Here is a 26,249-nt window from a genome sequence, read left to right on the forward strand (position 1 = left end):
TCTCAACATGGTCAGAAATGTCATTATTTAAAGCCACAGAATGAAAGTAAAATGATTTATGCTTCTTCTTCCATATTATAGACATAACATCGGCACTACGGTCCGCACCTATTTAAGCTCCGGTTTTCGTGATCATTGTTATCTCTGAATGGTGAGTATCCCTCTCATTTAGCTGCAACATCAAACAGCGCACAGCCTACTGTACTGAAGGTGGGTGGATCAAAGGAATATATTATTGTCAAGAAAACAACCCAGCGCTTTTCAAACAGCTACATGTCAGAATATACTGCCTTTTAACGCCACAAATCTGTAACTTTATTAGATTGTTTACCAGTAGATGCACCTGTCCCCTCCTCCGTCCCACCTTCACCTGGCTTTGTTCAGACCGTAAGGATGATTTGTCTGTTATTAATGGTCATATGTTGATTTACACACGCAATAGTGAAATAAAAACACCAGGATCTTTGTGGGGAAGCTGGCCTGACTCAGAATAATACATATTTACACAAATTAACAGTACTCAACTAAAGCCAAAGCAGCAGGAATTGAGAAACTAAGGAAAAACCCACATCTACCTGACTACCTCATTCTCTCGAAAGACTGATTTGTCCTTCTTATATACTCTCTCGGACCAGGAGCACCTCCCCCAAACTCCACAAACACCATTTACTTCACAGGCGCGGTAAGTACAGCTTTAGCAGGAACTCATCGTACGCTGCGGACTTATGAGGGACGAAATCACTGTACCTCAAAAAGTATTTAAACGTAAACAAAACACTTAAACATTGAAGGGAAAAAGAAAAGAACTTAACCCAGTTTTCCCCTCCACATGGTCCCGCCCACGACCACACTCAAGCCTTTAAAAATGGCCGACTTGGGACTGCGTGAAGATTCAGGTAAAAGTAGACCAAATAAAATATCTTTAAAATAACAGGTTTGTGCAGTGTTTAAATTAAAGGTAAACTAACTGAAAGATTAAACAAAACAAAGCCGGGATAGTTATGATTAGTTGGATATTGAAAAATTATTGGAAATGAACAAATGTGAATAAACTAAATGATGGTGATGTAAAAGTGATGAAGACGCTCTTTGTCACAGTTATGTAGAGTGGGTTAATACGAACATTTTAAGACAAAAATGACGAGTCTGACAGCAGCAGTTACAGAGAGAGCAGTGAGTTTTTCAATAATGTCCATTTATATTACATTTATATCAGCCTGTTGTAATGTAAAGCAGTAAAATGTGAGAATGCAACATAGCTGGGTCTGCCCGTGTAATTACAGATGGTAGCTTTAATGAAGTATTTTCTAATTATTAGTTTATTTGGTGGCGTAGTGCGTGCAGTAAATGTATCCAGTGACAGTCTGGAAAGAAAAGTTCAAAAATAAAAAGGAAGTATCTGTAGTGCTGATCTCTAATGTAGGAACAATTTACGCACAAGGAACTAATTTTTATCTCGTTAACATTATGGTTGCTAGGGAACAGTTATCTACATATGCCACATCTGCTGCAAATGTCCAATAAATAAAATAAAAAAAGTCACAAAAATTGCCAAACTACAGGAATAGAGGTGGGATTTTAGTTAAATCTGAACATTTTAATGAAATATGTAGTCAAACAGTCATATCCTGTACTATTTCACCATCTCGTTCCTATTTTTAGAACACATTTTCATATGTACTGTAAGCATGTTAAGACGTTATTTTCCACAAGCGTCTAAGCATAGCTGTGTCCACTGGGTAAAATGATGCTAGTTCTTATTTTGATACCACATTTAGCTGTTTTTCATGTAAAGTCCTCCCCCATCACTGTATACACACACACACACCATTCAAAAAGGCAAACTGCAGAACGGATGAACTGTAAATTCCAAGGCCAACGCATCAACTTAATCCTTAAAAGTGACAACAGCACTGCTAGGCCCGCGTTTAGGTCTTTTTCCTCACGTTCCCGCTGTGAATGGGAAGCCTAACCCATTCAAAGTGTGGGGTATTTTTGGGAGTGCCAGTGCACGCGTGTTTGGATGAGATTAAAAATGTGCCATGGAGAGAAAAGACTGTAAACAAACCGTCGTAATTCTTTATTTCCACTGTAAAAATGTGTAATAAGAAAGTGGGGGTGGTGCGCTGTGGTATTTACTGAGCTATGGAAACAGAAAAAGTGGATTCTGCACGTTGAAGTGGAAATATAACAGCAAAACATGGACTCAGTTTAAAGACACAGTATGTAACTTTATAGCCAAAAATAGATGAAAATAAAAGCTTTTTTTTCCCAATTTGGTTGGGATCATTGCTCTAAAAACATGTGCGCTTGTATCTCCACAAACCTGACTCTTACATAGCCTCAACCTGCTTGTTTCCATGGCGATAATATTCCACAGTATGGCATAAAACATATCTATCTCCATTTTCCATAAGTATGTTTTTTTCACATTCTATTTACATAAAATCCTGCCACCTCCAAAGGTTACATACTGTATCTTTAAGCTCAACCCCTTCTGAACTTAAAGATGCACTATGCAACATTTTCTGGTGGAGGATCCGCCATGTTTGTCTCCATGGAAACATTATGCAGTAGCTATGCCATGTGTGTCTCCATAGATATGTAGCTGTGCCTGAAAGATTCCATGGATGTATTTTCATGAGAACACAGCGATGCAACTATCAGGCTAAGTGACAGGTCAGATCTGTGGAGAGGCGAGGCCGCTCACAGTAAGAATGCATGTTTTTGAAGGTAGTTTAACCATTGAAAGATAATATTTCTTTCCTACATCAAGAGCGCTCACACCCTGCTGTATTTGGTCTTTTGGAGGCATATAGTTTTCAATGCCATACTGTGGAATATTTCAGGGAGACCCCTCTAAAAAGTTACACAGTGCATCTTTAAGGTTAGGAGTCAGAAGGTTATATTTTCAGTCTTTCCCTCTCGGATGTTGTGATTAAACTCGTGCAGCTCTTGAAAAACAATAGAAAAACAAAAGCCTAATGGTTGATCCAACAGGTGGATCAATATGACATCACCTCGTCCGTCCTCGCGCCTCCAGACGTGCGTACGTGAGACAGGTTTGTGTTTACCGAGCCACCGGTGCGTCACGCTGCTGTTTGCTCAGGCCATGTGATATTCCGGGGTGAGGGAGGTGACCCGGTGTTTATGAGACACTGTCAGACAAAAGAAGAGGCAGAGCGGATGCACCAGGGCCGCGTCTGTTTGTGACTTTTTCCCAGAGCTCAAACACAGAACAGGTCTGTCCCGTTTGTCCGCGTGCTAAAAACACACCGAGGACAAATACCACGCGCGGATGGTCACAGGAAGCAGACCTGTCAAACTAGTTCAGGCGCAGAGGAGATGCGCACCGAGTGCAGCCTGTCTCCATGAGCACTGCGCTCTTTGTGCGCCCAAACACGAGCTCTGGCGCCACCTTGTGTTGTGTTGAGAGGTTGCATGTTTGAATCATGTTGACTTTGTTCCTGACATTAAAATAAATGTTTCATAATTATCAAACAGGTTAAACTGCAAATGCATTGTCTACTACAGGTAGTACAGCTACTATAGGTTGGCCGTATTCTATATAAAAATAATTGCACTTAAATTCATGTTAAGCTCTATGTTTGAAAATAATTAGCCTTGGCTGAGGAAAAGGATCAAAACAACAGCATTTTAAAGTTGCACTATGGAGCTTTTCTGGTAGAGCTACCACCTGCTCGTGTCGATGTGGATGTTATAGCTTTGGCATCTAGACAAGGCAAGTTTATTTGTACATGAGGTAATTCAAAGTACTTTACAGAATAAGAAACACATTAAACTAATGATCATCTATCGTGTATTTAATTAATTTCACCAAAAAATACATGTTTTCTTGTGAGCAGGATCACCTACCTGTCTCCATGGAGATTGATAAAGTTTAATGCTATACTATGGAACATTTGTAGTTCAAGCAAAAACAGTTATGAGGTGTTAGTATGATAAAAAAAAAAAAAAAATGTCACGTGGTATATTACCTCTAAATATTTTAAGACTGAATAATTATTACAGAATGATGAAAGTGTTTGATAAAAATATTACTTGAGTAACCAACCAAACTGCTTGGATAAAATATATGATTTATGTTTTATTCCAACCATTAGTTACTATACTGTACTCTCAAAACAATACAGCTGAAGTATTTCCAAATCACTAAAACTAAAAAGGAAAATGACTAAGAAGGAAATGTAAGAGCGAAAGGCTCAAACAGCTTTTAAAATCAAATATCGTCCAATTATTATTCAGGTAGAACTGAGTAACTAACAGGCAACTACTGCAGACACATGTCAAAAACACTTGTTACTTTTACTCAAACAATGTAAGAAAAGGAAAAGAGCTGATGGTTTTATTATCTTCACACTTATGGACCATGATCTCAGTCTGTCCTGTTCAGATGCTCAGACTTCTGCCTCTAAATACATATAATATATAATCACAAGTGCCGCGCTCCTGCCACACGACACACGACTCACTCTGTCACTTCTCACCAGCAGCACAAGTGAACTTAGTCCTTATTCCTCTCAACTTAAACCATCATTTCTTCCGTAGCTTTTAACACTTTGTTCTTCTTTCTCTCTTGTCAAATTGAATTGTTAGTGCAGTTTGATGAAGTACTCGACATTCAGTGGATTTGATAGCAGCATCCATCAGACTTTATACTGTCAGTGCATTAATCAAAGTGTCTGTGTGTGGCACTGACGGAACAACTTTACTCAAATATTCTCATTCTTGCCATTAGTATAGTTGATGGAAAACAACTTTTGAAAATTGAGGTGATTAAACTTCACAGTAGTTTTCAAAAATATGTGTCAGGTGATGGGTAGGAATTGTAAAAATGTAAAAAAAAAAAAAAAACAACAACAAAAAAACAATGTGGATGCATTTGTTTATAATGTAGAAAGAGTACACCTATCACACTATGTTCTTTAAAGACATTCCTTGTAACTTTTTCTAATTTGTCTGCATGCTATTGCTTTGACTGAGATGTTTCACTGCATTTAATCACTTACAATTGTTAAAAAATACATTCAAACACATGCTTTTCTACTGTGGCTTTGGTCTGATGGTGTCATTTGTTTGTCTCATTGGAGATATGCACGTTTAATGCCATACTGTGGACTATTCCAGACCAAGCAACAACATTTCCACAGAGGAAAGCAGGTGGCGGACCCCTCATCACAGAAGTTACATAGTGTGCTTTGAATGATGTAGGCCACAACCTGTTTAGGTCAAAAAGTTGGTCAAAATATTAGAGGTACGTATGTAAAAAATAGGTTTCATTCTTCTCATGATACAAAAACCACTGTAATTTTTACGTATTACAACTCCAGGATTGACTCAAACTGTTGCAGCTTCAATAGTGTGTCACCCTCTGCTGGTTAAAATACCAGCCTACGACACCTGGCACTTCTCCTTGGAGCAGAGATGCGTCGTTAAAGCACGTTCCCCACAGACTGATAAGATGCCAACAGTTGATTGATGCATGACCTGGATATTTCTGCTTTGGACATCAGTCATAAATACGCCCCGATGCTGCGCTTATTCAGTTTAATGGAAATGACAATATCCGGTGGGTCCCATGATGAATGCATCGGCCCACGGTGTGATTCACGAGTGATGGCTGCAGATTTTTAAAGAATCATTACTGAACCAAACCTCGAGCACGTTTATGATGGGGAGTGATTTAACAGTTACTCACGTTTCTTGCTCAGTTATTGCTGTTCTGGTCAAGGTTACAGGGAAGGTGTGTGTTGCAGTTCAATAGCAGATTAATAACTCTTGGGCAACATACATAAATACATAAATACATAAATAATAGTGTGTAATGCTGCAGGCTCCTGTAATATCACATTATGACGATATATGTGATAATCAATATATGTGATAATCAATATATGTGATAATCAGTATTGCCAGTGCTGGATGAAGAAAGCCTTTTGTTACTTAGGTAAAAGTACAGATACAGGGCCAAAAGGTTACTCAAGTAAAAGTAACATGGAAAAATCAGCTTAAGTGAAAGTATTAAAGTACCTGTTTAAAAATATACTATAAGAGTAAAAAGTAAAAGTATTTTGCAGTGAGTTTTAGAACCATTAACACATCAAATGTAGTGATTTTGATCAATATTTTTGCTTATTTTAAGTGATTCCATCGATTTCTTTATTTTTCTAGCTGGTTTTGTGCGTTTGCGTACATGGTTTGCTCAAAGTTGGGTCGTTAATTCAAAAGAAAAATATGTTTCAGCCTTTTCAGCAAGTCTCAAATCATAAAGAATTTTTTTTTTTTTTAACCTTTCAGTCCAGATCTAAAATGTAGTGGAGTAAAAAGTACTAATACTGCTCTCAAATGTAGTAACATAAAAGTAAAAAGTATCCACTGCAAAATGCACTTCAGTAAAGTACAGATACCTGAAAGTACTTATTTATTGTACTTTTACTTTTGTACTTTAGAGGCAGCAATACTTCTTCTACTTTCTTCTTGTTCTTCTTCTTAAACCAAACCAGTATAAGCACATTCTGTTTCTGAAATACATCATTTAATAATCAAAACGGTTCATACGCCGACTTCATCACATAAATATATTTACCTTCTTCAAATAAGCATTACCGTTACAGCAATGTACCAGACGTTTCTCATGGTGATGTATCAGTACTGTATCAACAATTTACATATTTTGGCAGACATAAGTACCCCTCACAGTGGTGGAAGAAGTACTCTTTTGTAACTTAAGTAAAAGTACAGATATCGGAGCAAAAAAATACTCATGTTAAAGTATCATATGGAAAATCTACTTGAGTAAAAGTATTAAAGTACCTGTTTAAAAATGTACTTAAAGAGTAAAAAGTAAAAGTATTTCATGCAGATTTTGAGGTCTAATAAATCTTCAGATGTAGTGATTTTGATGCAGATTTGTGCAGAATTTCTTCAACAGAAACAACTGAATTTAGTTTTTTTCCCTCCGTTTTATCTGGGTTTTTTTTTTTTTTGCTCAAACTATGTGTTAAAAATAAACCCCTCAGCCTTCTCAGCAGGTCTCAAACAATAATAAAAAACACTAAAAAACACAATCTAGCCTAAAAATATAGTGGAGTAAAAAGTACAGATACTGCTCTCAAATTTAGTGAAGTAAAAGTCAAAGGTATCAACATAAAAATTTACTTAAGTACAAATACCTAAAATGTATACTTATGCTTGATACTTTACTTCTTTTATTTCGTTACATTCCACCACTGACCCCTAGTCGTGTTGTAAATTTTCTCAAATGCATCAATAGTACTTTGAAATGTGTGTACAACTGCCATCTAAAAGTGAAGAGTTTGTTAACTGATTGGAAAATACCACTACATCCTTGAATACTTTTACCTCTTCTTGAATTTTACTACTTCTAACTTAGTACATTTACTTTAAAAAATAACCCAAGAGCCAAAGTCAGTACACATTTTTTAATAACATGGCACAATTTACATAACACAAGTTTAAATGAGGAGCATGCTGAAGATTCAGTCGCTTCATTTTTTCTCATTTTTGTACATGGTCTAGAAAGACTTAGTTTTTTCTGTACATAGTAAACAGCAAAAAGTTCTTATTTAACAATCTTTTTGCAATACGCATTAACTAATCACTATGGCTCCGGGGGGACGTCTGTAAGTGGGATAAAAAACACTGCACGACATGGTATATCACAGAGTTTGAAGCGCACAACTAAACCTTCAGTGGGCTACTAAAATAGATCTCTGCTCCTTACAAACAACGGTCCTTTTTTGTCTTTTGTTTTTGAACATAGATTAATATAGGGAAGCACTTGAAATCACCGACCAAATTGTTCCTTCCACTGGGACGGGGAATACAGGGCTGCGGTCTCCCCAAAACAAGACCGAAAGAAGGAAAAAAGTGTATTTGAGATTTGTGCTGCCAGATACTGGATACTGTGAATATGTTACACTGTGTCTTGAGGATTGTCACCACAATTTGAAAAAACTTTTTTGACCTTATGTCTCGCCAAACCAATGCCAAACCTTGCAGACCTGTTAGTGTCTCTCACCACACTGTTGTACTGGTCTGTGTTGTGGGGAGAACACAGCGGCTTCACTGATAGGCCAGCTTTCAGAAAGGGAGCCAAGATTTTTTCTTTTTGCATAGTTGGTTATGGGATTTTAGTGTCTCAATATTAATAAGCTGCATCAACCAATAGAACTCAAAATGTCTAGCAAAAAGCACATTCTGAATCAGCACCTCAGACTCCTCTATTTACATGTGTTTAAAGTAAAGCTTTCAAAACATTCTTTTGCATATTTGTACCATACAGAGTGAGAACAGCAACTGTACATTATATACACACTGCAGTCAGTGCTAAAAGTACTGTACATCCAAGTGGACCAACTTCATCAGATTAAAGAATGCACACAAAGCTGGAAAACCAGGAAAGCATCATTGAAAACCTTTAGTTTTCAGAAGACTGTCTCTTTGTACAAAACATTGGAGTGCATGGGCCTATGCTGCCCACATAACTTATTCACAGCTATGGTACAGTCTAAGTGCTGGGTTTGAGGCACAGGGGTCTCACCGAGCCTCTATGTCTTTGTGGGTAGGTCTGTCCCTTATGTCCGCACTCAGAGGCGTAGTCCGTCTGGGTGAGCCGGGTCGGCCCAAGGAGGGGATGAGGGGGGGAGGGGCGCTCAAAGATGCCGTGGCAGCAGTTTTGTTCAGAATCCCGTTCTGATGAGCGGTCGCAGCCACCGCCGCTGACGGGCTCACTCTGGAGTAGTGCATGCTGTGTAGTCCGGGGGCGATGAGGCCAGGGGCGGGGTGGGGGAGGTGAGGGTCAAGGGCAGGGTGGTGCATGGAAGGGGGCAGACGTCCATGTTCATACTCCTCTCTCAGCATGTTGAGCCGCTCCCGCTCATCCAGTGGGACCCGGTCCACATCCCTGCGGTGCTCCAGCCCCAGAGGATGGTGGTCCCTGTTAAAGTCGTGTGGTTCTCTGTCACGGTACGAGCGCTCGGCCTCGTACAGCCGTGGAGGGGCCAGTCGGCTCAGAGGCTCATTCCTGAGCAGGAGCTCTCTGGCCAGAGGATCCCGTCTGTGAAGGTCCAGGCCCCTGTAGGGGTCCCTCATAGGATCCCAGTGGAAGGCGGGATAAGGGAAACGCTCCGCTCCTGGGATGGGACTGATGCCCATAAAAGGAGCCACTACTCGAGTTCTGTCCAGACTGCTGATGCTGTTGATGGGGTGCACCCCGGGCATAGCCATGGGCAGGGGCATGGAGGATGGGGGGTGGAGACTCGGTGTAGAGGGGGCCCTCTCTGTGGCTCCGTCCTGCTCCTCTTTCCTCTCCTCTTTCACTTTGACCTCACTGCTCTTCTTTTGGAGCTCATAAGGCGTGTCCTTTTTGTCCAGGACGTCCCGTGGCAGACCGTTGGGCCTGTCCAGACTGTTCTGTCTGATGTACGGGGACGTGGAGCCCCGGCTGGAGGCTTTGTCCTCAGACGTCCTGCTGTCGTGGATCACACTGTCCTTGTCACTGTGCTGGCTGTCTTTGAGCTTGTGCTCCTCTGGGCTCAGCTCTTTCCATGAGTCTGAGTGCTCTCTGTCTTTGGCCTTGTCCTTGTCTCTGTGGGGGTCTCCGGAGGAGGGGAGGGGCGGGTTCCTGGGGTGCTCCGGGGGTCGGCTGTGGCCCAGAGAGGGGAGTGGAGTCACAGACACAGGCGAGGGGTGGCTTGAGTGACGCTTTTCTACAGGGTCCCTGAAAATAAGAAAAACATGACTTGTGACTACACCGACGCTAACCCCTGTCTATAGGAGGCAGTAATGAGCTGTTACCTGTCCTTGTCCTCTTTGCTGCCAGACTCTCTTTTATCAGTGTCCCTGTCCCGGTCATGAGAGCTGACCGAGGCACTCCTCTCGGACTCCCCAGGTTTGAGCCAAGGGGGAGGGGTGGGGAAGGAGGGGGGAGTGCGGTGCAGCCGGTTCCACGGCTCCTGGGGGCCACTGCCACTGCCGCTGCTGAAGTGCGTCTGTGAGTTAGGGCCATCTTTATGGCCAAACACAGAGTTGGCCGCTGTTAGGGATTCAACACGTGGAAAATCACAGGACACAAGTTAAATGCGTATTTTACAAATTTGATCATTTTGAATATAGAGGGAATTGTTTCTGAAATTCTATAAGAAAAATTAGTAATGACCTAGGCTACGTAGTAATTTAGATAACTAAGATCCTACTCTACTAATTATCTTGAGATCTAAAACATTAAACAGGCATGGCAGATCAGTCATGTGTCTTTTCTGTAAATTTGAAACTCACTTAGTGCTGGATTTCCTAGTCCTCCGAAGGCTGTGGAACTGAGAGCGCCAAGTCCTCCAAAGGAAGCAGGTCGGCTAAAAGGCTCTGCGAGAACAACAGAACATATTTAGTAAGTTTAACAAATAGGTAATGTAGCCTGTTTTTTATTAAAGGTTATTCTGATGACGTCTTACCTAAGTGAGGGGCTGGGGTGAGGAAGTTCCCAGGATGGTGGGGTGGATGGCCAAAGGGACCAGCGGACGGGTGAGTTGGACCTGAGAACAAAGAAACACAATAAACATCTACGCCAACATGTTTCATTTAGTAAAAAAAGACATTCCATCCAAATGTTATTGCTACATTTATAACCAGTGCATGCCCCGTGTAGAACACCCATAGTGCCCTCTTGTGGAGCAGAAGAGAATGTCTAGATTAAGAGTTAAGAGCTGTAATGTTCAGGCTACAATAGATAAAATAGTTGAGTTGACTTTATCATCACACACTCACCCGCTGCAGAGAAGAGCGTAGCAGGCCGGGCCAAGTCACTGGGATGATGAATGGCCCCAAACAGACTGGGGCCTGGGGGTCGACTCAGGAAGTCCGGCTTGAGCCCAAAGTCTAACTTGTGAGGGTCAACCTGCATCTGCTGCTAGAGAACGAGAGAGCGCAGAGAGGCACATGTAAAACCACTTCAGTTATAAAGATTTTCTCATTCTGTTCAAAGGATGGACTGATACATGAGAGGCCTCACAACAGCCACTATTTAAATGCACTAACCAGCGGTGGAAGGTAACAAAATACAAAAGTAATAGTACTGTTCTTAACTATGATTTTTATGTATCTTCAATAAACTTAAATAGATTTGACAGTGGATACTTTTTACTTTTACTTCACTACATTTAAGCCTAGATTTTTAAATAAGGCTGTGTTTATGGTTTGTGATATTTTTAGCATGTCCATGGTGACAGGGGATCAGTTTAACTCTGGGGCTTAAGCCAAGAGAAATATATAAATAAACATGACTGGAAAAATAATCAAATCAAGTCTAGTTGCTTCTGTGGAACAAAAATCAGCACAATTCTTTAACACAATGTCAAATAATTCTGTGTGAAATAAGTACATTTTTAAACTGTTCCTTTATGTAATACTTTTACTTCAGTAAAAAAAAAGTGTACTTCTTCCACCACTGGCTCTAACTGCTCTAAAGCTGAACTTAGCATCTGCCCTACACTAACAGCACTAACAGGTGACATAATCAGAGGAGGTCGAGGAGAGCTCACCTTAACTTTCTGTTGGTGGTGGTAGATCTGCCAGGCTGTATGCACATGCATCGCACACCACTTCCCTGGTTTCTGTAAGCACAAAGTAAACTCACTCTTATGGCTGATCTTTATCTGTGTGATGTTCTATTCTTATTACATGAAGTGAGAAAGAATATATTTGATTTGTGTTTTGAGTGAAGTGTACTCACCCTGAGAATGGGCCGAAAAGGATCTGTTAACTAGAAGAAAAGAGTAAACAAGAGTCAGGCTGGTGTGGAAACTTTATTAATGAAACAAATACAGTATGGGAGTTCATTTGCAAAAACAGATACCTTCTACACATATTACTAATAACAGTATAGTTGAGCGGATTTGCTAAAAACAGATTTAGCTTTTTGAAGACACTGCTAAAAAAAAAAGTTGCAAGCCTCTGACAATTTTTTATTTTTGTAAAAGAACTCGTCTGTTCTATTATTTTCATTGTTATGGTCCAGCAACTTCAGAGTGTATATCCACTCTCTATACAGATGTTACATTACACTACACACTGTCTAAACTTTAACTATAAAGCCACGTATTCACTCACTCTTACCCTGGGGTCCTTCTGTAGGAACGTGTGTGGGACAGCTCCTGGTCTGGTGGAAACATCCAGTGGATTGGAGGTCTGTGGAGGTCAGAAACAAAATACAGATTAGCCCAAAGTATCTGACAGACTTGGTTTTAGTTTTTGGGTGTGCAGTCCTTACTTTAGGTTGAAAGGCACCCTGTAGTGAACCGAACGGCCCGGTCGGTGGAATGACGGGCGGCAGACCAGACATGGCCGGCGGGTACGAGTGGAAGAGCTGAGGAAGAAGAGGAACATATATGTGAGAATTTGAGTGTCAAGACTTTTAACCATTCAAAGGATAACATATGTGTTTCTAAAATGTGTTTGGGAACAGTACTAGTCTAATTTTTTATTATTCTGTAACCCACGGATATATCAAATTCAAAAGCAAAATCTAATTATTAAGTTTTAAGAAGGCATGAAGTTATGCTGCGTTCCAGTTGTCCTCAGAGGCCGGATTTTCTGAGTTCCGACTTGTACATTTACAATGGAATACTCATCCATCTCAGAATTCCAACTCAGAAATTTGGGTGACATTTTAGAACCACCAAGCTGGTTCTGAGTGCATTGATAAAGTTTGATATCTGACAGGCAAAATATGGACAGTACTTGTTAGTGTTAGTTTCCCTTTAGTTACATCCTCCAGTCCACCCACTTCAGTAAACCTGCTCCTGTTTAACCTCTGCAGTTATAAATCCTCTGGTATGCTCCGTCATACTAATGCTGCTTAAGTGTACATGGAGCAAATGTCAACAACAGCACAAGTTCACTGTGAAACATTGACTTGAAAGTAACAAATGTAATATCAATGTCCGGTTAATATATTGACTTAAACTGACCAGCATTTTGGCAGATTTGAGCACTTTCCTTGTCTATAGTACTACTACTACTGCTAGTTTTAAGTCATTACTATAAATAAAACTAATGTAGTGGTCAGAGTATTTTTCAACTTGAAACACAAACTAGGAGAAAACGTTATCTGACCTCTGAGCATAAATGGCACGCAGCGTAAGATTACACTTCTAATATGTACAGCATGAGGTAGTCAAAGGAAGAAGGAAGTTAATGAAAAGAAGTAATAAGCTGGCTATTAAAATACATATACCAGCATTAGTCAGTGACAGAATCCAGATTGTTTTGAGTTGTGTGCTATAATTCAGACATTCCAGCCATTAATCAAATAAATTAATTAAAAATGTTGTGGTAGCAAAATATCTAAATCAGAAAATGATTTTTAAACGCACACAGTTGAATAACAACACCCCACTGCCCACACATAGTATCTGATCATGTCAAAAAAGCTATAACAGGCTACATAGGGTACAGAGTATGGAAAACTCACACTGTGTCTGTAGAAGGGGTCGACTTTCGTTGGGTATTTTTCAAACTGTGAGAAAAACAAAACAGGAATAAAACAGAGCTCCTTAGACACGCTGGCAATCTAAGAATAAGACATCACATCCACACACTCTCTGACCCCCTCCCTCCGCCTCTCGTCCCTTCGCCGTGATCAGAGGACATTTAAAACCAGTGTGCATCCTGTGTCTCATTTGGTCTGGCTCTTTTAGTGCTGCAGTGGGGCTCAAGGCGAACATTTCCCTCGTCAAGGCTAAACAGCGCAGCTATAAAAGGCCCTCTTTATTGCCTCATTAGCTGTCAGTGGCTGCCTTTGAGCCATCATCAGAGCCAAGTGAGCCCTCCACAAACCCAGGCAATAGTCAGTACAAATCTACATGTGTGAACCACCCATAGCCTCTGGTCTCCCCTTGACGCGTAGCTGTGGTCTAAGTCATTTGGCAGTAATGGAAACCCCAAACAGGACCAAATGATGTCGTTAAATTTCAGAATGCATTAACTGTATTATGGTTTGGGAGCTGGCTCTGAATCTGACATGCTCTGGGCAAGTTATTGGCAATTTAGAAAATAACAGTCTTTGCTGTCAGGAGGATTGGGTTGGAGGAGGCCAGGAAAAACACTAGGCAGAGTTTGTTAGGGAATAAACGCATCCTTGTGGTGTGCTGATGGTCATAGACACGTCATTAAAAGAGGTGCGTAATAATAAGGTTTTATATATATATATTTTAACCATGTTCAAGTTAGAAGATTTGTAATTGTAGGCCTATATTTGTTACATTTTTTTCCAGTTTTTCTTTGTAATTTAGAAAGATTTGAATTTTTTAAGAATGTAATATGTAATAAATATCAATCAGATGTCACGTTCAAACAGTTTTTTCACTCTTTGACTTTAGTAGTTATTTAGATTTCTACTTTTTATTTGAGTATCATTATATCATCATTTATAGAAACAATACTCTTCCTGTGCTACCATTTCTTGCCGCTAACCACCTCTGGAACAAGCCTAAAATTAGCTTACCACAAATACATTTACACAACCGTACGATTCATTAAACTTAAACTTTGAGTTGGGTAATTATTTGGATTTCTAGTTTTTGCTTAAGTATCATTATTTATACATAACAAAACTCTTCCTTGACTGCTATTTCTGGCCATTAAACATCTCTGGAGCAGGTCTATAAATAGTAAAATAGAGCTCGGGATGGAACGGGTTTCTGGCAGTAGTGCAAATTCTCAAAGAGATATATTAGCCAAAACAACACTGAAAAGTAAATGAAAGCTGTGGAACAACCCGATAAACTGCTGGGTCACTGCTGATGAATACATCTATCACCCTAAATTGTCAGAACTTCACAATCCCGAGCTCTATAGTCAAATGACCTTTGAACCTAAAACTGGTCCAGTGCACATTCACTCACATACACACACACACACACAGAAGTCATTAAAAGCCCTGTAAAAGTCAGGCCCAGTTGTTCTGTACTTATCCTCACATTTGGGGCGGGGGTACGCACCATGGGCGGTGCAGGCGTGGGCATGATGCCGTGGGGGAAGGGCGTGAAGGTGTGCTGGTGCGTGTGCTGATGGGTGTGCTGGTGCTGGTGCTGGTGCTGGTGCTGATGCTGGTGGAACTCTGTGCGCAGGTACGGAGGCGGCCCCAAGGAGGCGCCGCGGTCTGCACTCTGAGAGGCCAGGAAACGTGTGTTCAACTCCTGACGCAAGAGGTCTTGTTCTGAAAGAGGAGAAAAGATTAAAGATGTGTGAAAAAGGTTGTGATGACTTAAAAGAGGACAAAATATTCATGGATTTCAACTTCCTGTTTATAGGTGATATTTTGAGGACTTTTGCCCTTTCAGAAGATATAATATTTAGTTTTAAATTCAATATGCAATATGAAGTCAGTTCCAGTCACAACCAGTGCCTGAAAATGTTTGTGGACTGTTTCTCTTCATAAAAATGTCATTGTAACCGTTCAAATCAAATCTAGTGAGGTGCGTGTGGCGTTGAGCAAATTGATTTCAGGCTCCATGTAATTACAGGCAAAACTGGACCATGGCTGTCCCTCTTCCCCGCCTCTCTTCACTCTGACCTTGACATTTAACTTCACAGACAGCGACCACCAATTACTTTAGCAATGTGAGTTATTGGTGGCTATTACTGGTCGGAGCAGAGAACATGAGTTAAATTGTGAATCTGAGCGGTCCTGCCCATTCTACTGAGCGTACGAATTATCCTGACTGCTTTAAATGATAATGTCCAAGTCATATTCAGAGAAGTTGGAAATGCTTTGTTTCACCACCGGGGGGCACTGTGGTGGTTCGTGTGTGAATAGTGTTATACCTGAATAAGCACTCCCAGCAGCAGGATGCGCAGGTACTGGCAGAGTGCTAGACGTGAGTGGAGGTGGAGGAGGCAAAGCGGCGGGAGGAGCGAACATATTGGGGTGATGCGGATGTGGCGAGGGCTGTAATGAGGGGGGGAAACCGTGGGGGGCGCTGTGGTTGGCTGATAAGGACAGAGGGAAGGGTCCCACTGATGAAGAGGGGTGGTGGGGGAGGTGGAGGGAGGGTGTGGGAGGCCCGTGGGGCTTGGAGCCTGGAGTGCTGCTCCTGCTGCTGCTGTAAAGACACAGAAGAAACAAAGAGCCAGGTTAAGTCAGGCGTGATGAGAATTAACACTTGTGTCTCCACCTCGCAGGTCCATCTGCTGCAGATTCTGATTCTCACACAGTGTTTTCACACCTCAACTATCCCCAATTGTGTGTACCAATGCTTCCCTGCCTCTTCTGCTTCACCAAATCCGGGGCAAGCCTGACGTGTGAACACAACACTGCACCACCCTCGAATGCTCCTTCTGTTAAGCCTGCCAGCACTGCTTTATTTGCATCGTCTTTGAGCAGATTCTGTTCAGACACTTCTCCAGAGCAGGTAGTGAACATGTGCCTTAGAGATGGGATGAGAGGAGGTAGTGTGCATGTGTAAGCTAACAGTCTTTTGTAGTGTGTGTGGGTTTTCCCCTGGGCCAGTCTCTGCAGCTACAGCTAAAGCCTAAAAGCTCATTTTCAGCAGTGCGCCTCTCCGTGGGCCTGCCATGATTATTCACAGCAGGTGCCAGGCCTGGTGGTGCACAGGGAGCCTGGCACAGATACTGGTGCACACAGCCAAGTCCTGCGAGGATGAGCCAGAGTTGTTGTTGGGATTGAGTAGGTTCACAAGAAACTACGCTGTTTTAGATTAATGAAGGATGCCCCACAGGCAGACAGGAGCTGGCCCAGAACTGATCCCATTTCTGCTTTTATAATCTGAAGAATTTCTCACCAAAGTATAAGCATGTTCACTCAGATGAATTCAAAAATACCACATATTATGTTTTTGTCTGCTATATTGTTACAATATACGGCAACTGTTCACGGCATCATTTCATATTTTGCACATTTTCACTAGCAATAAGATGACTGAATAAAAGAAACAAGTCCATTAGAATCCCCAAATACAACTTTGAGCAGGTGAGAAGGGAAAACAACTGTAACATGATTGAAAGATTTTAAAGGTTGATTTTGCATAATTGATAGGAGTTGTACCTGTGCCCGTTGAGGCTGATGCCGTTGTATGCAGACACAGGGCGGGCGTGGCAGCGTGATGGGGGTCGCTGAGGGTGCTGCAGATGTGGATGGTGCGTAGGGAGAGCCGGAGACGGGGTCTGTGGGTGCACACTGGGCGTAGGCGGAGGTCGAGGGTGGGACAGCGTTTCAGGCAGGTGCTGGGCTCGGGGAGGGGGAGGAGGTGAGGGCTCTCGGCCCGCGGCGAGAGGCAGGGCGGCGGGCGTCCGAGGCCTGGAGGGCGCCTCTGTTCGTGGGGGGAGGGTGGAGGCCCGGGCGTGGGCGGGGCTGGTGGTCCTGTGGTGGGGGGACAGTGGCTGCACAGTGGACAGGGGCTGAGGGGGCGGAGGATGCCGAGGAGAGCAGGGAGCCGCAGACTCCTGACTCCTCTCCTGACTGCGCTCTAGACCTGACACCTTAAGGACACCCAGGGTGACTGGCTCCTGGCAGCCATTGGAAGAAAGCACATGGACGCCAAGATCAGGAACTGGAAAAAGAAAATATCATTTAGAAGAATAGTCACAGAACTTAGATTTGCATGCTTCTGCACATCAGACAATGAGAACAAATTCAAAACTACAGTCAGTGATTAACAAGTAACCAGACCATTTTTATTTTTGTCTTTCATTTTATAGTACTGACAGCAAATGTGTTTGTCACGGGAAGTATTCTAGCCTGATTCTAGGGACTACACCTGAACTCCATATATCTCTTCACTAAGGGCCAGATTCACCAGGAGAGCAGGTTGTTTGAGGCTGCAGTGCTGTAGCATTACATCTAAAGATGGTGTAATTCGCTCTGCTGAAAGCACACAGAACAAACACTAATAAGCTGTGTCCAGGGCCTTTCTCCTCTGGGACCGTCCTGGAGAACAAAGTGCGGTACAGCCGGGCAGCTCTGGGGGGCTGGAGCTCAGGAGAGAATGGCAGTGCATACATAAGGTGTAATTAACTCTCTATGGACCACAGGGACTTCTGATCAGTAGTGGTTCAGTACTTCACCTGACAGACAGAGGGCGATATAAGCCTGCACATCTGACGCTAAAGCTGATGTAACAGGCACACCCAAAATCTTTATCCATTAACATCAAAACGATAAGAGGGTTTCAGAAGCCTCAAGTCGACACAATATTAAAGCTAAGGGTCAGAGGAGACGATTCCTGGTAAGAGATTACAATCAATACAAGCAATAACCATCGACTGCTGTTCTGTGAAGAAGCTTACTGGAACATGCTCTCGTCTGTGGGAGAGGCACTGAAATAATCCCACTTATTTAAAGAGGAGACAGACATATTATGTTTTAGAGGGTATTTAGTATTAAACTATACTAAATATAAATCTCTATTTTACATTTTGTTATTTTAAATTACTTGATAACAGAAACAGGTCTTTTAAATTCTTGTGCAAAACTGCAATTCTGATGGGCCTCTTCATAGTGGCATTTCACCAATAGCAGCAGATTTTTATGTTTTTATTGTTGAAAAAGATATGTGACATTTTTGAACCCTCATGTATGAGCTGGAGTTTTTTTTTTAAATAATCACAAGTAAGTACAAAGTGGTAGGCAGAGATAGGGCGTAGGTGAAAACTAAAAAGCTTCAGATGCAGGACAGTGCAGGATTTGTATGCATGAATCAGTCAAAATACAACACAGAGCAAACTAATGATGAGGTAACATCATTATAACATAATTAAAAGCTTATAAAAGTTTATTTTATGTAATATGCCCAGTTAAATAGAACTTCATCAAAAGAGGGAACAACAAAATACTGGTCTCAAAAAATACATCTTCAAAACGTCAATCTTCCACAAATGCTATTACCGGTCAAGAGAGACTGCTGCCGGCAAACAACCTCACCGCAGCAGATGGGGAGAAAGGAAAATCCCAATTCCCAAATCTCTGACTGCACCCAGGAGTCCCGGAGGTGCACGGCTTGTTTTGAAAATGTGCTAACACGCTAAAATGAAGGTGTCTATTCTGGTCATAATGAAGACTCCAGGGCCGGGCAAAAGAGCGGCGCGCGGAGGAGGCGGTCCCCATGAGGGTTCATTTGTCAGTCTTCTTCATCCCTCGAAACAAATAAATGCAATTCCCCATAGGTTTAGCAAACACTGGATCCCACGGTTTGGCAGTGATTCAGAGTGCTTGGAGTTGTTATCTTGTGCAGTGGAATATGTGATGCTCGGTTCCACAATACACTGAATTTGAATGGAACTCGCAATATCAATTCATACTTCAGTTTGTTTGAAAATGTTAATGCTCCTGGAGTTGCTTGCGATGAGCACAATTAACAAAACCTTTCTTTTAAAATATAATCCCAATCTTAATACTGCAATTTGATTATTTACCCAAATCGCGCAGCCCTAATGCAGTCTACGAATTTGATCTATGAATGATGTTGGAAAAATACCTCATCGTAATTTTTGCGATTTTAATAACAGGATTCTATTCAAAAGTTCACATTTTAAACTGAAAAACTGACAAAAAGACTGAAATATGAAATTAAAACTGATACATGAATCACATGTATTTCAAAACAGACCTAAACTGCAGTTTTATGCAGAATAAGATGGGATATTTAGTTATTTGTGCTACTAAAAAAATGCAGCCTTTGAGATTTGCTAATTGTGTCCATTCAAATTGCTATTGTGATTAATCTTAATTTGGAGCAGGGTCTGAGAGGTAAAGGGGATAAGGGAATAGTGGGGTCAGCTGTGTGCCCGTAAAGCCTCTCATTAGGGGAGCCACTGAGGGACAAAATGGATAAGTCATTACCCCAGTGAGACATTACTGACCGCTGCTTCCTCGTAAGACCGTTACACCAACACAACTGCATGTATTTATCTGACAGCAGGACACTAGACCACCTGAGCCCACGCAAATAATGCAGAGCCATAATTTCCTACAATGTAATAATGCATACAAGCACCGAACAGGCCGTCAGATATAGTATCTTCACTGCTAAATAGATTTCATTAGAAAAAATGTCACACAATCGTATTTGTTTACTGGTTAATGTGCATATTCATTAATGCCAAGAAATGCACACTAACATACGCATTAAGCAAAAATACTGTCAATTTTACTGTAGTATTTTTGGAACATAGTACAAAAATATTTTTAACATGCAGAACATTAGGAGGGGACTCCCCCCCTCCTATGCCTTAACAATGGGTTATACACATAAATATGTGAAGAATAACAGCATAATTGGAAAAAACAAACAAAACTAAAAGCCCAAAGTGTGTGTTTCTGACAGCCCGTGCCCTATTACATCCTAACTGATGGCTGGGCTGGGCTCTGGGACATCCCAAGCTTTCATGTCGCCTCTCGATACAGCTCAAAATAGTACTGCCGTATTCCAACACTGCTGTTTATGACACTGCATCTGGGCGAGGGTCACATAGCTCTAATCACACAAAACCAACAGGCTAACACACCGCATGTTACTTTTAGGCCCCTGTGTTACACAACATGCTAATGCTTCAAGACTTTAACATGCAAAGCAAACCACGGCAGATGGGAATAAATGTTTAACATCCTACAATTACAATAGCAATGTTTATAGTCAACAGAGCAAGTATAATAATCATTTGTCTAGACTGTCACTGCACCAGCCTCTATCAGTAAACATGTTTTTGATGCATCAGGACAGCTGTTCTGTTGTGAGGTGCTGTTTTGTCTTAAAAACAGTTGTCATGTCTCATGGCGCTCACAGACGGGTGCTCAGAGGAGACAGGTGTCGGAGCCCAGGTTGGAGGGGGTCTGGGGGCTTGAGGGAGAACAGGAGCCAGATGATGCAATAGCAGGTAATAAACAGCTAATGTACAGTTAATGTACAGATAACACCGATGCTGCTAGTATTTAAATCCCAGCACTGTCCAGAACTCACTCAAACATCACAAATGTTTTGAACATCATCGCTGTGGTTCATGTGTAATTCATTACTACAATACTCACGGAGCAGAGATAATAGATGTACCGTTCTTAGCAGACTTATGAGCTTGACTAGATACTAACTAATGGTAACACTGGACCTGCTTCTATTGGCTGCCCTCAGCTCTAACAGAGATAACCCTAGCTGCTCTGAGCAGTTCTTCAGCCTGTGTCTCCTGGGTCCGGATGCCTCAGAGCTTACAGGCCTTCGTGTTGGACATGCCCCAGATGGGCTGCTGGGCACTGGGCCGTGACATGACGGACGCTCCCCTGCTGGCTCTTCCACACTATCCATCTTGTCAGCAGCTCTGTAAAGCTGCAGCTTTGCCTGGGATTATGTTACGCTGCCGGGACGTCCCGCCGTGTGGAGGGTCCTGGACTGGAGCTGTTTTATTAGTGCTAGACTCCCAGGGAGGCAGGGAGCGGAGAGGGAGGCTAAACAGAAGTAAAGGTTGTAGGTTAGACGAGGGGGCAACTATTTTAGCTGTGAGAGCGTGACATGTGTAATATGTCGGTGAGAATACCACAGAGCCCAGGCTGTTTTAACGAGCTCTGATTGAGCAAAAGGCCAGTGCAGTGGGAGGCACAGTCACTTGTAAAGCTGCCCCTTTTAACATCCATATTTTATGGCTGTCTCACTTATGAATTTTGTATAACAGATTGTGAAGCGCAGGGCCCAGGCCATTATACATGGTGCGTACATGTGCTGGTGTCATGTTGTGTGGTAAACCTACTCATAAAGGACAGACTCTGTTCTGAGCTCTGCTGTCTGCTTCTGTCACCCCCCCGACATAGTAACGCTCTGGGTAATTGAACTTAAGTCACTGCATGTTTTGAGTCTTTCTGACAGATGTGTGGCTGCACAGGAGGAGCAGCCAGACCACTAGACAGTTTACACTGAGCCAGAGGCCAGATGACAAGGTACATAAACCAACTCCTCTGCACCACTCGCTCGCCTTCCAACCCATTTAACATGCAATACTCTCAGTCTAATTATACAGGCATTTGCAACACTCCTCCACCCACAGCAGCTCTGATTTCCACTGCTCTGCTAATGCGTCTAAATGCCTGCTGCTCATTTCACTTCTCACATCACTAACATCCAGGAAATCCGCTTAATCATTACATAATAGGCTTCTCCCACTAAAATGTTCAGTATTTTGCTATGTCTACAAACATCATAAATTTATTATACCAGGAAACAGCGCTGGGATGCGGTGTCCTGTTTCCTCTCTTAATATATCCCTGAGGGTGTGGGTTCAGGCAGCAGAGAGGTAACAGGAGCAGAGCTGGATCAGGACGTGATGACGGGCAGGCTGGCACAGGTGACCACCAGAGGAGCTGACTGGTCATCCAGTCAACGGGACAAAGCAGGCAGCACCCAAGGGACACTTTACCTCTGGGTGACATATCCTTGGCAGGTTTAGGTGTCAGGCCGAGTGTCTCGGATGCTTTGAAATAACAGCTTGGTGTAATAAGCATCCATCCAATGAACCCTGAGCGGATTGTGACACAAGTGTAAACCAACTGGAGACATGGCAGCTGCACGGTCAGCCAGAACATCTGACCTCCACATGTCACCAGCTCCACAACCAAGTCCACTGCACTTCTCACAGGCTCTTATATCTGCACTGCTGATGAGTGACAAATACTGCATGGATGGTCCACTCCCCATCTACTTTTCTCAGCCATGACACCCCCAAGCTGTACTTTTCACTAAAAAACTGGCTATTTAAAGACAATTTTAGAATGTAAACATTACATATTATATAGCAAAACTTGTCCAAAGTGTTCAAAAAGCAGGTGTTAGGATGAATAATAACAATCACATTAACATCAGAGTAAAGATGGCACCATGATGCCACACTCACGCGGTCTGACATTTCAACATTTGTTTCTGGTCAGTCACTGCAGTGGCTTAGGGACACAATAGGCAGCTGATCCGACAACATCACACACAGCCATGCTTAAATCTTCATTACAGACACATGCTCATAAGTCTATAAACACCTTTTGTTTCCCGTGGTCGCACTCAGCCCTCACAGCTCTGTTTCTCCATGTGCTGCTCCTGTTTGCTCCTTTTGCTCTGCGCTCCATGAAACCCTGTCAGCCCGTCAGCTCAGTACACTGGACTGTACCAAACCCACCATGGGGGGCGACTGCCACACTACAGATGGTTCCTCTGAGGTAAGGCTGGCCTCTGCACTCAGGGCTCCTCTGAGAATTCTGGTTGCACTTGAGGGGGAGGAGGCACAGCTCATCTGTTGTGTCAAGAGCCGAATAGGCCCCATTTCTGTCTGTGTGTTCTGTCCCCTCCCTCCTGTGATTTCTATAGCCAGGGGCAGAGTGTGAGAGTAAGTGGCTTGGAGCAATAAGGAGACTGACAGCTTAAGCTGACACAGTGACACCAGCCTGATTTCAGCAGGGAGCCAAATGCACAGGCCTGCACAGAGAAATCTGTCCCCAGAGAGCCATCAGTCTGGGCCTCTTTCACTTTTCTTTGGCTCGGGCCAACTGTTAACACACATCAGCTCCCTGGTCCGGCTGCAGCGATACAACCAGACAGGAATAATCCATCCCACAGGGCAATAACTCTGAATGTGCAGATCAAATGTCTCAAAATCGGATGAAGTATCAATTTGCATGTAGCTTTTCTTCGTCTCTTTCAGTGGCATCACCACAGCGGTGGAGTGTACCGTCTCATTACCCCCTCTCATGTTTCACTGCAGTTGGATTAGAGACACACCAGGGCACAACCTGCCCTAACCCTGACTCTAACCCTGACCCTGACCCTCATATTGGTGCTACTGTCTCTCCCTCAGCTTTATCAATGCTCCCTGGAGTGTGCTAGTGCTGTGTGGTCTGCCCATGTGGTGTAGGACCAACCTCGCGCTAAAGGAAGTGGAACATGTACTGGGCCCGTCATCTCTCCACACACCAAGCGCTTTCTCAGAAAACCTGTGGTAAGCCACATCAACACGCTTTTCAAAATAAGACCACAAATTAGCTAAGGGCTATTGGCCGGCTTCACGGTGATGAGCTACGGCTGTGGAGGGTGATACTTACACAGGCGCTTTAGTGAGGGAGGCTGGTGGGGATTTGAGCTGTTTATTTGAACTGTGCTGTCGTCCAAACAGTCAGCTGGCTCTCCGCGCCCTCGTCAAGCCCACAGCTTAAGCCAGGATTGCGGTGTTGGTGGGGAGTGAACAACTTGATATCCCCCTTTGGGCAGTGGTTGCCTGGAGCTTGGGTTACTTAGAGGAACAATGCATGCTCTGTCCAGGGCCTCATACTTGGTGAAGGCTCAGACAGGCTCCTAGTGTCAGCCGCGGCCAAGGGATTCATACATCACAAGCACACTGCACAAACGCACAGGGTTTAGCACAGCTTCACAAGGCTTCAGCTCTAAATGATCTGACAGAGCCCTTCCATCAGCAAAGTATGGGCTCCAGCAGAGCGCAATGACCAGTTTACTCTTCACTCAAAAAACTCTATTCAAGTTTTTGTATTAGTGTTTATAGTAAAATCTGACACGTGGAATAGAGTGAGGATGTGGAGCCTCTGAAATCAAGTCAGATCCCTCCAGGAGTAGAGTAATCTGTACCAGATGCTGACAGTCCAAGAAACATTGATGAGTGAGGGCAGACCTCAAGATATTGTGGAGACAAGCCAGAGACAATTCAGCCAGAATGTTTGTATGAAATACAACTGTTTTTTTTTTTTCATTCCATTACTTTATTCACACATTATCCTGAGTTAATCCCCCATCTCTCCTGCATGCACTGTCTGCTTTGTATATAAATCTTTCAGATCACAGTCACCAGCAGGGGGCAGTGTTGTATTTGAGAACAACTGGTCTGTTTCTCCATTGGGCTGTGGAAAAAGAATAAAAAGTGGGTCCAGACAAATGAAAGCCAGGTGGTCCGTGCACAGTGGAAACACATGCAGAGGATCTGTGCAGCGCTGCTAACAAACGCGGATCGTGCTCTGTAGTCCGCTCTAATCTGCCCCGCGGCTCCTCAGCCCTCTCAGCCCTCTGTGCCCTGCATATTTATGAGAGCAGAGAGGCCAGACGCTAGATAACCTCGGCTCTTGTGGGAGCAATTACAGCGCTGCTTTCATCTGTCCTCATCAGTGCTCCTGCTTTCTCTTTTTCATTCAGACCAGTGCTGTGTATCCTACTAACATCAACACGGGGAAACAGAAATATCGTGTGAGCCGCTGTCAAAACTATCAAAAATCAAATACTCACTGATACTTAAACTAGTATTGAAAGTATATACGCTCTTGAATAAGTATTGATCCTAAATAATCACATAAATTAGCAGTATACAAATAACCTCCTCATGCGTAAACGTTTGCGTCCTCTGTGATGTTATAGAAATTTCACAATAATGCCGCGGCCAAGTAATTAATTAAAGTCTTGGATAAAAAGATAAAAAGAAAGAATATTTGTCATGCTTAAAAACAAAATAAAAATAGGTATTGTATTCATAGGTTTCAGCCACATTTGAAGGACTTTTCCCATTCAAAAGACATAATGTTTATTTAAAATTGTTAATTACTTGACAACAGTGTTATTTTTATTCAGCATTGTGAAACCCATGGATACAAATTTCCTTTACCGCAGTACAGCTCTATGCAATCATGAGGCCTTGCTAAAGTGCGCTCTCTAGTTCTCTTAGCCAATGTCATGTGAGCCGCGGGGACCACAGGCTGACGCGGGTGTAATTGGCCTGAGCACAGAGCTGCGCGGTGGGGATGCCAGCCTCCAGCCTTCAGCCTCCTGACAAGCGCTGTGTACGTGTGTGTGTGTGTACGTGTGTGTATGTGGGGGGGAGCCTTGACCCTGTTAATGCTTCGCAGTTGGCAAGAAAGTGGCCCATGTCACATTGGATCAGTGCGAGCTGGTGACACTGATGGGGGAGGGACTCTCTTGGGACGAAAGACTGGGGCTTTCAACACCTCCATTCAGCCGGACACATCCATCAGCGGGTGACATCTTTACTGTCACCATGCTCTAATAAAAGTCGAACAGTAAAGCGAGACCACTGCTTTGGATTTAAAATGGCATTAGCATTATAAATAGTCTCTTTAAATATTGTTTTTGTTACGAAACGCAGATTTGTGAATAAACTGAGCGTGTTTTCATAAAGTTTTACCAAGACCAAGTGCAAATAGTCCACAGAGC

The 26,249-nt window shown here is 42.8% G+C and overlaps 1 protein-coding gene across 5 annotated transcripts in view; it reads right to left on the bottom strand.

Moving 5' to 3' along the window:
• Positions 1-7,478: 7,478 nt before the first annotated feature.
• Positions 7,479-26,249, bottom strand: part of auts2a (activator of transcription and developmental regulator AUTS2 a) — a 228,928-nt gene continuing 210,157 nt past the window's right edge. Inside the window, exons 7-19 of one of the 5 annotated variants that reach the window (XM_055226525.1) lie at positions 17,105-17,609; positions 15,865-16,139; positions 15,018-15,256; positions 13,511-13,555; positions 12,308-12,403; positions 12,154-12,225; positions 11,771-11,800; positions 11,580-11,651; positions 10,807-10,945; positions 10,494-10,574; positions 10,321-10,404; positions 9,841-10,078; positions 7,479-9,763 (exon numbers count right to left, since the gene is read on the bottom strand). In XM_055226525.1, coding sequence (XP_055082500.1) covers positions 8,581-9,763; positions 9,841-10,078; positions 10,321-10,404; positions 10,494-10,574; positions 10,807-10,945; positions 11,580-11,651; positions 11,771-11,800; positions 12,154-12,225; positions 12,308-12,403; positions 13,511-13,555; positions 15,018-15,256; positions 15,865-16,139; positions 17,105-17,609 — 3,059 coding nt within the window. In that variant the 3' untranslated portion in view covers positions 7,479-8,580. Of the gene's footprint in view, positions 9,764-9,840; positions 10,091-10,320; positions 10,405-10,493; positions 10,575-10,806; positions 10,949-11,579; positions 11,652-11,770; positions 11,801-12,153; positions 12,226-12,307; positions 12,404-13,510; positions 13,556-15,017; positions 15,257-15,864; positions 16,143-17,104; positions 17,610-26,249 lie in introns of all 5 variants that reach the window. The other 4 variants (XM_055226523.1, XM_033978239.2, XM_055226522.1 and 1 more) reach the window with 4 other exon arrangements.

This window comes from Periophthalmus magnuspinnatus, chromosome 14 (assembly GCF_009829125.3).
Source record: "Periophthalmus magnuspinnatus isolate fPerMag1 chromosome 14, fPerMag1.2.pri, whole genome shotgun sequence".
Taxonomy (NCBI): Eukaryota; Metazoa; Chordata; class Actinopteri; order Gobiiformes; family Gobiidae; genus Periophthalmus; species Periophthalmus magnuspinnatus.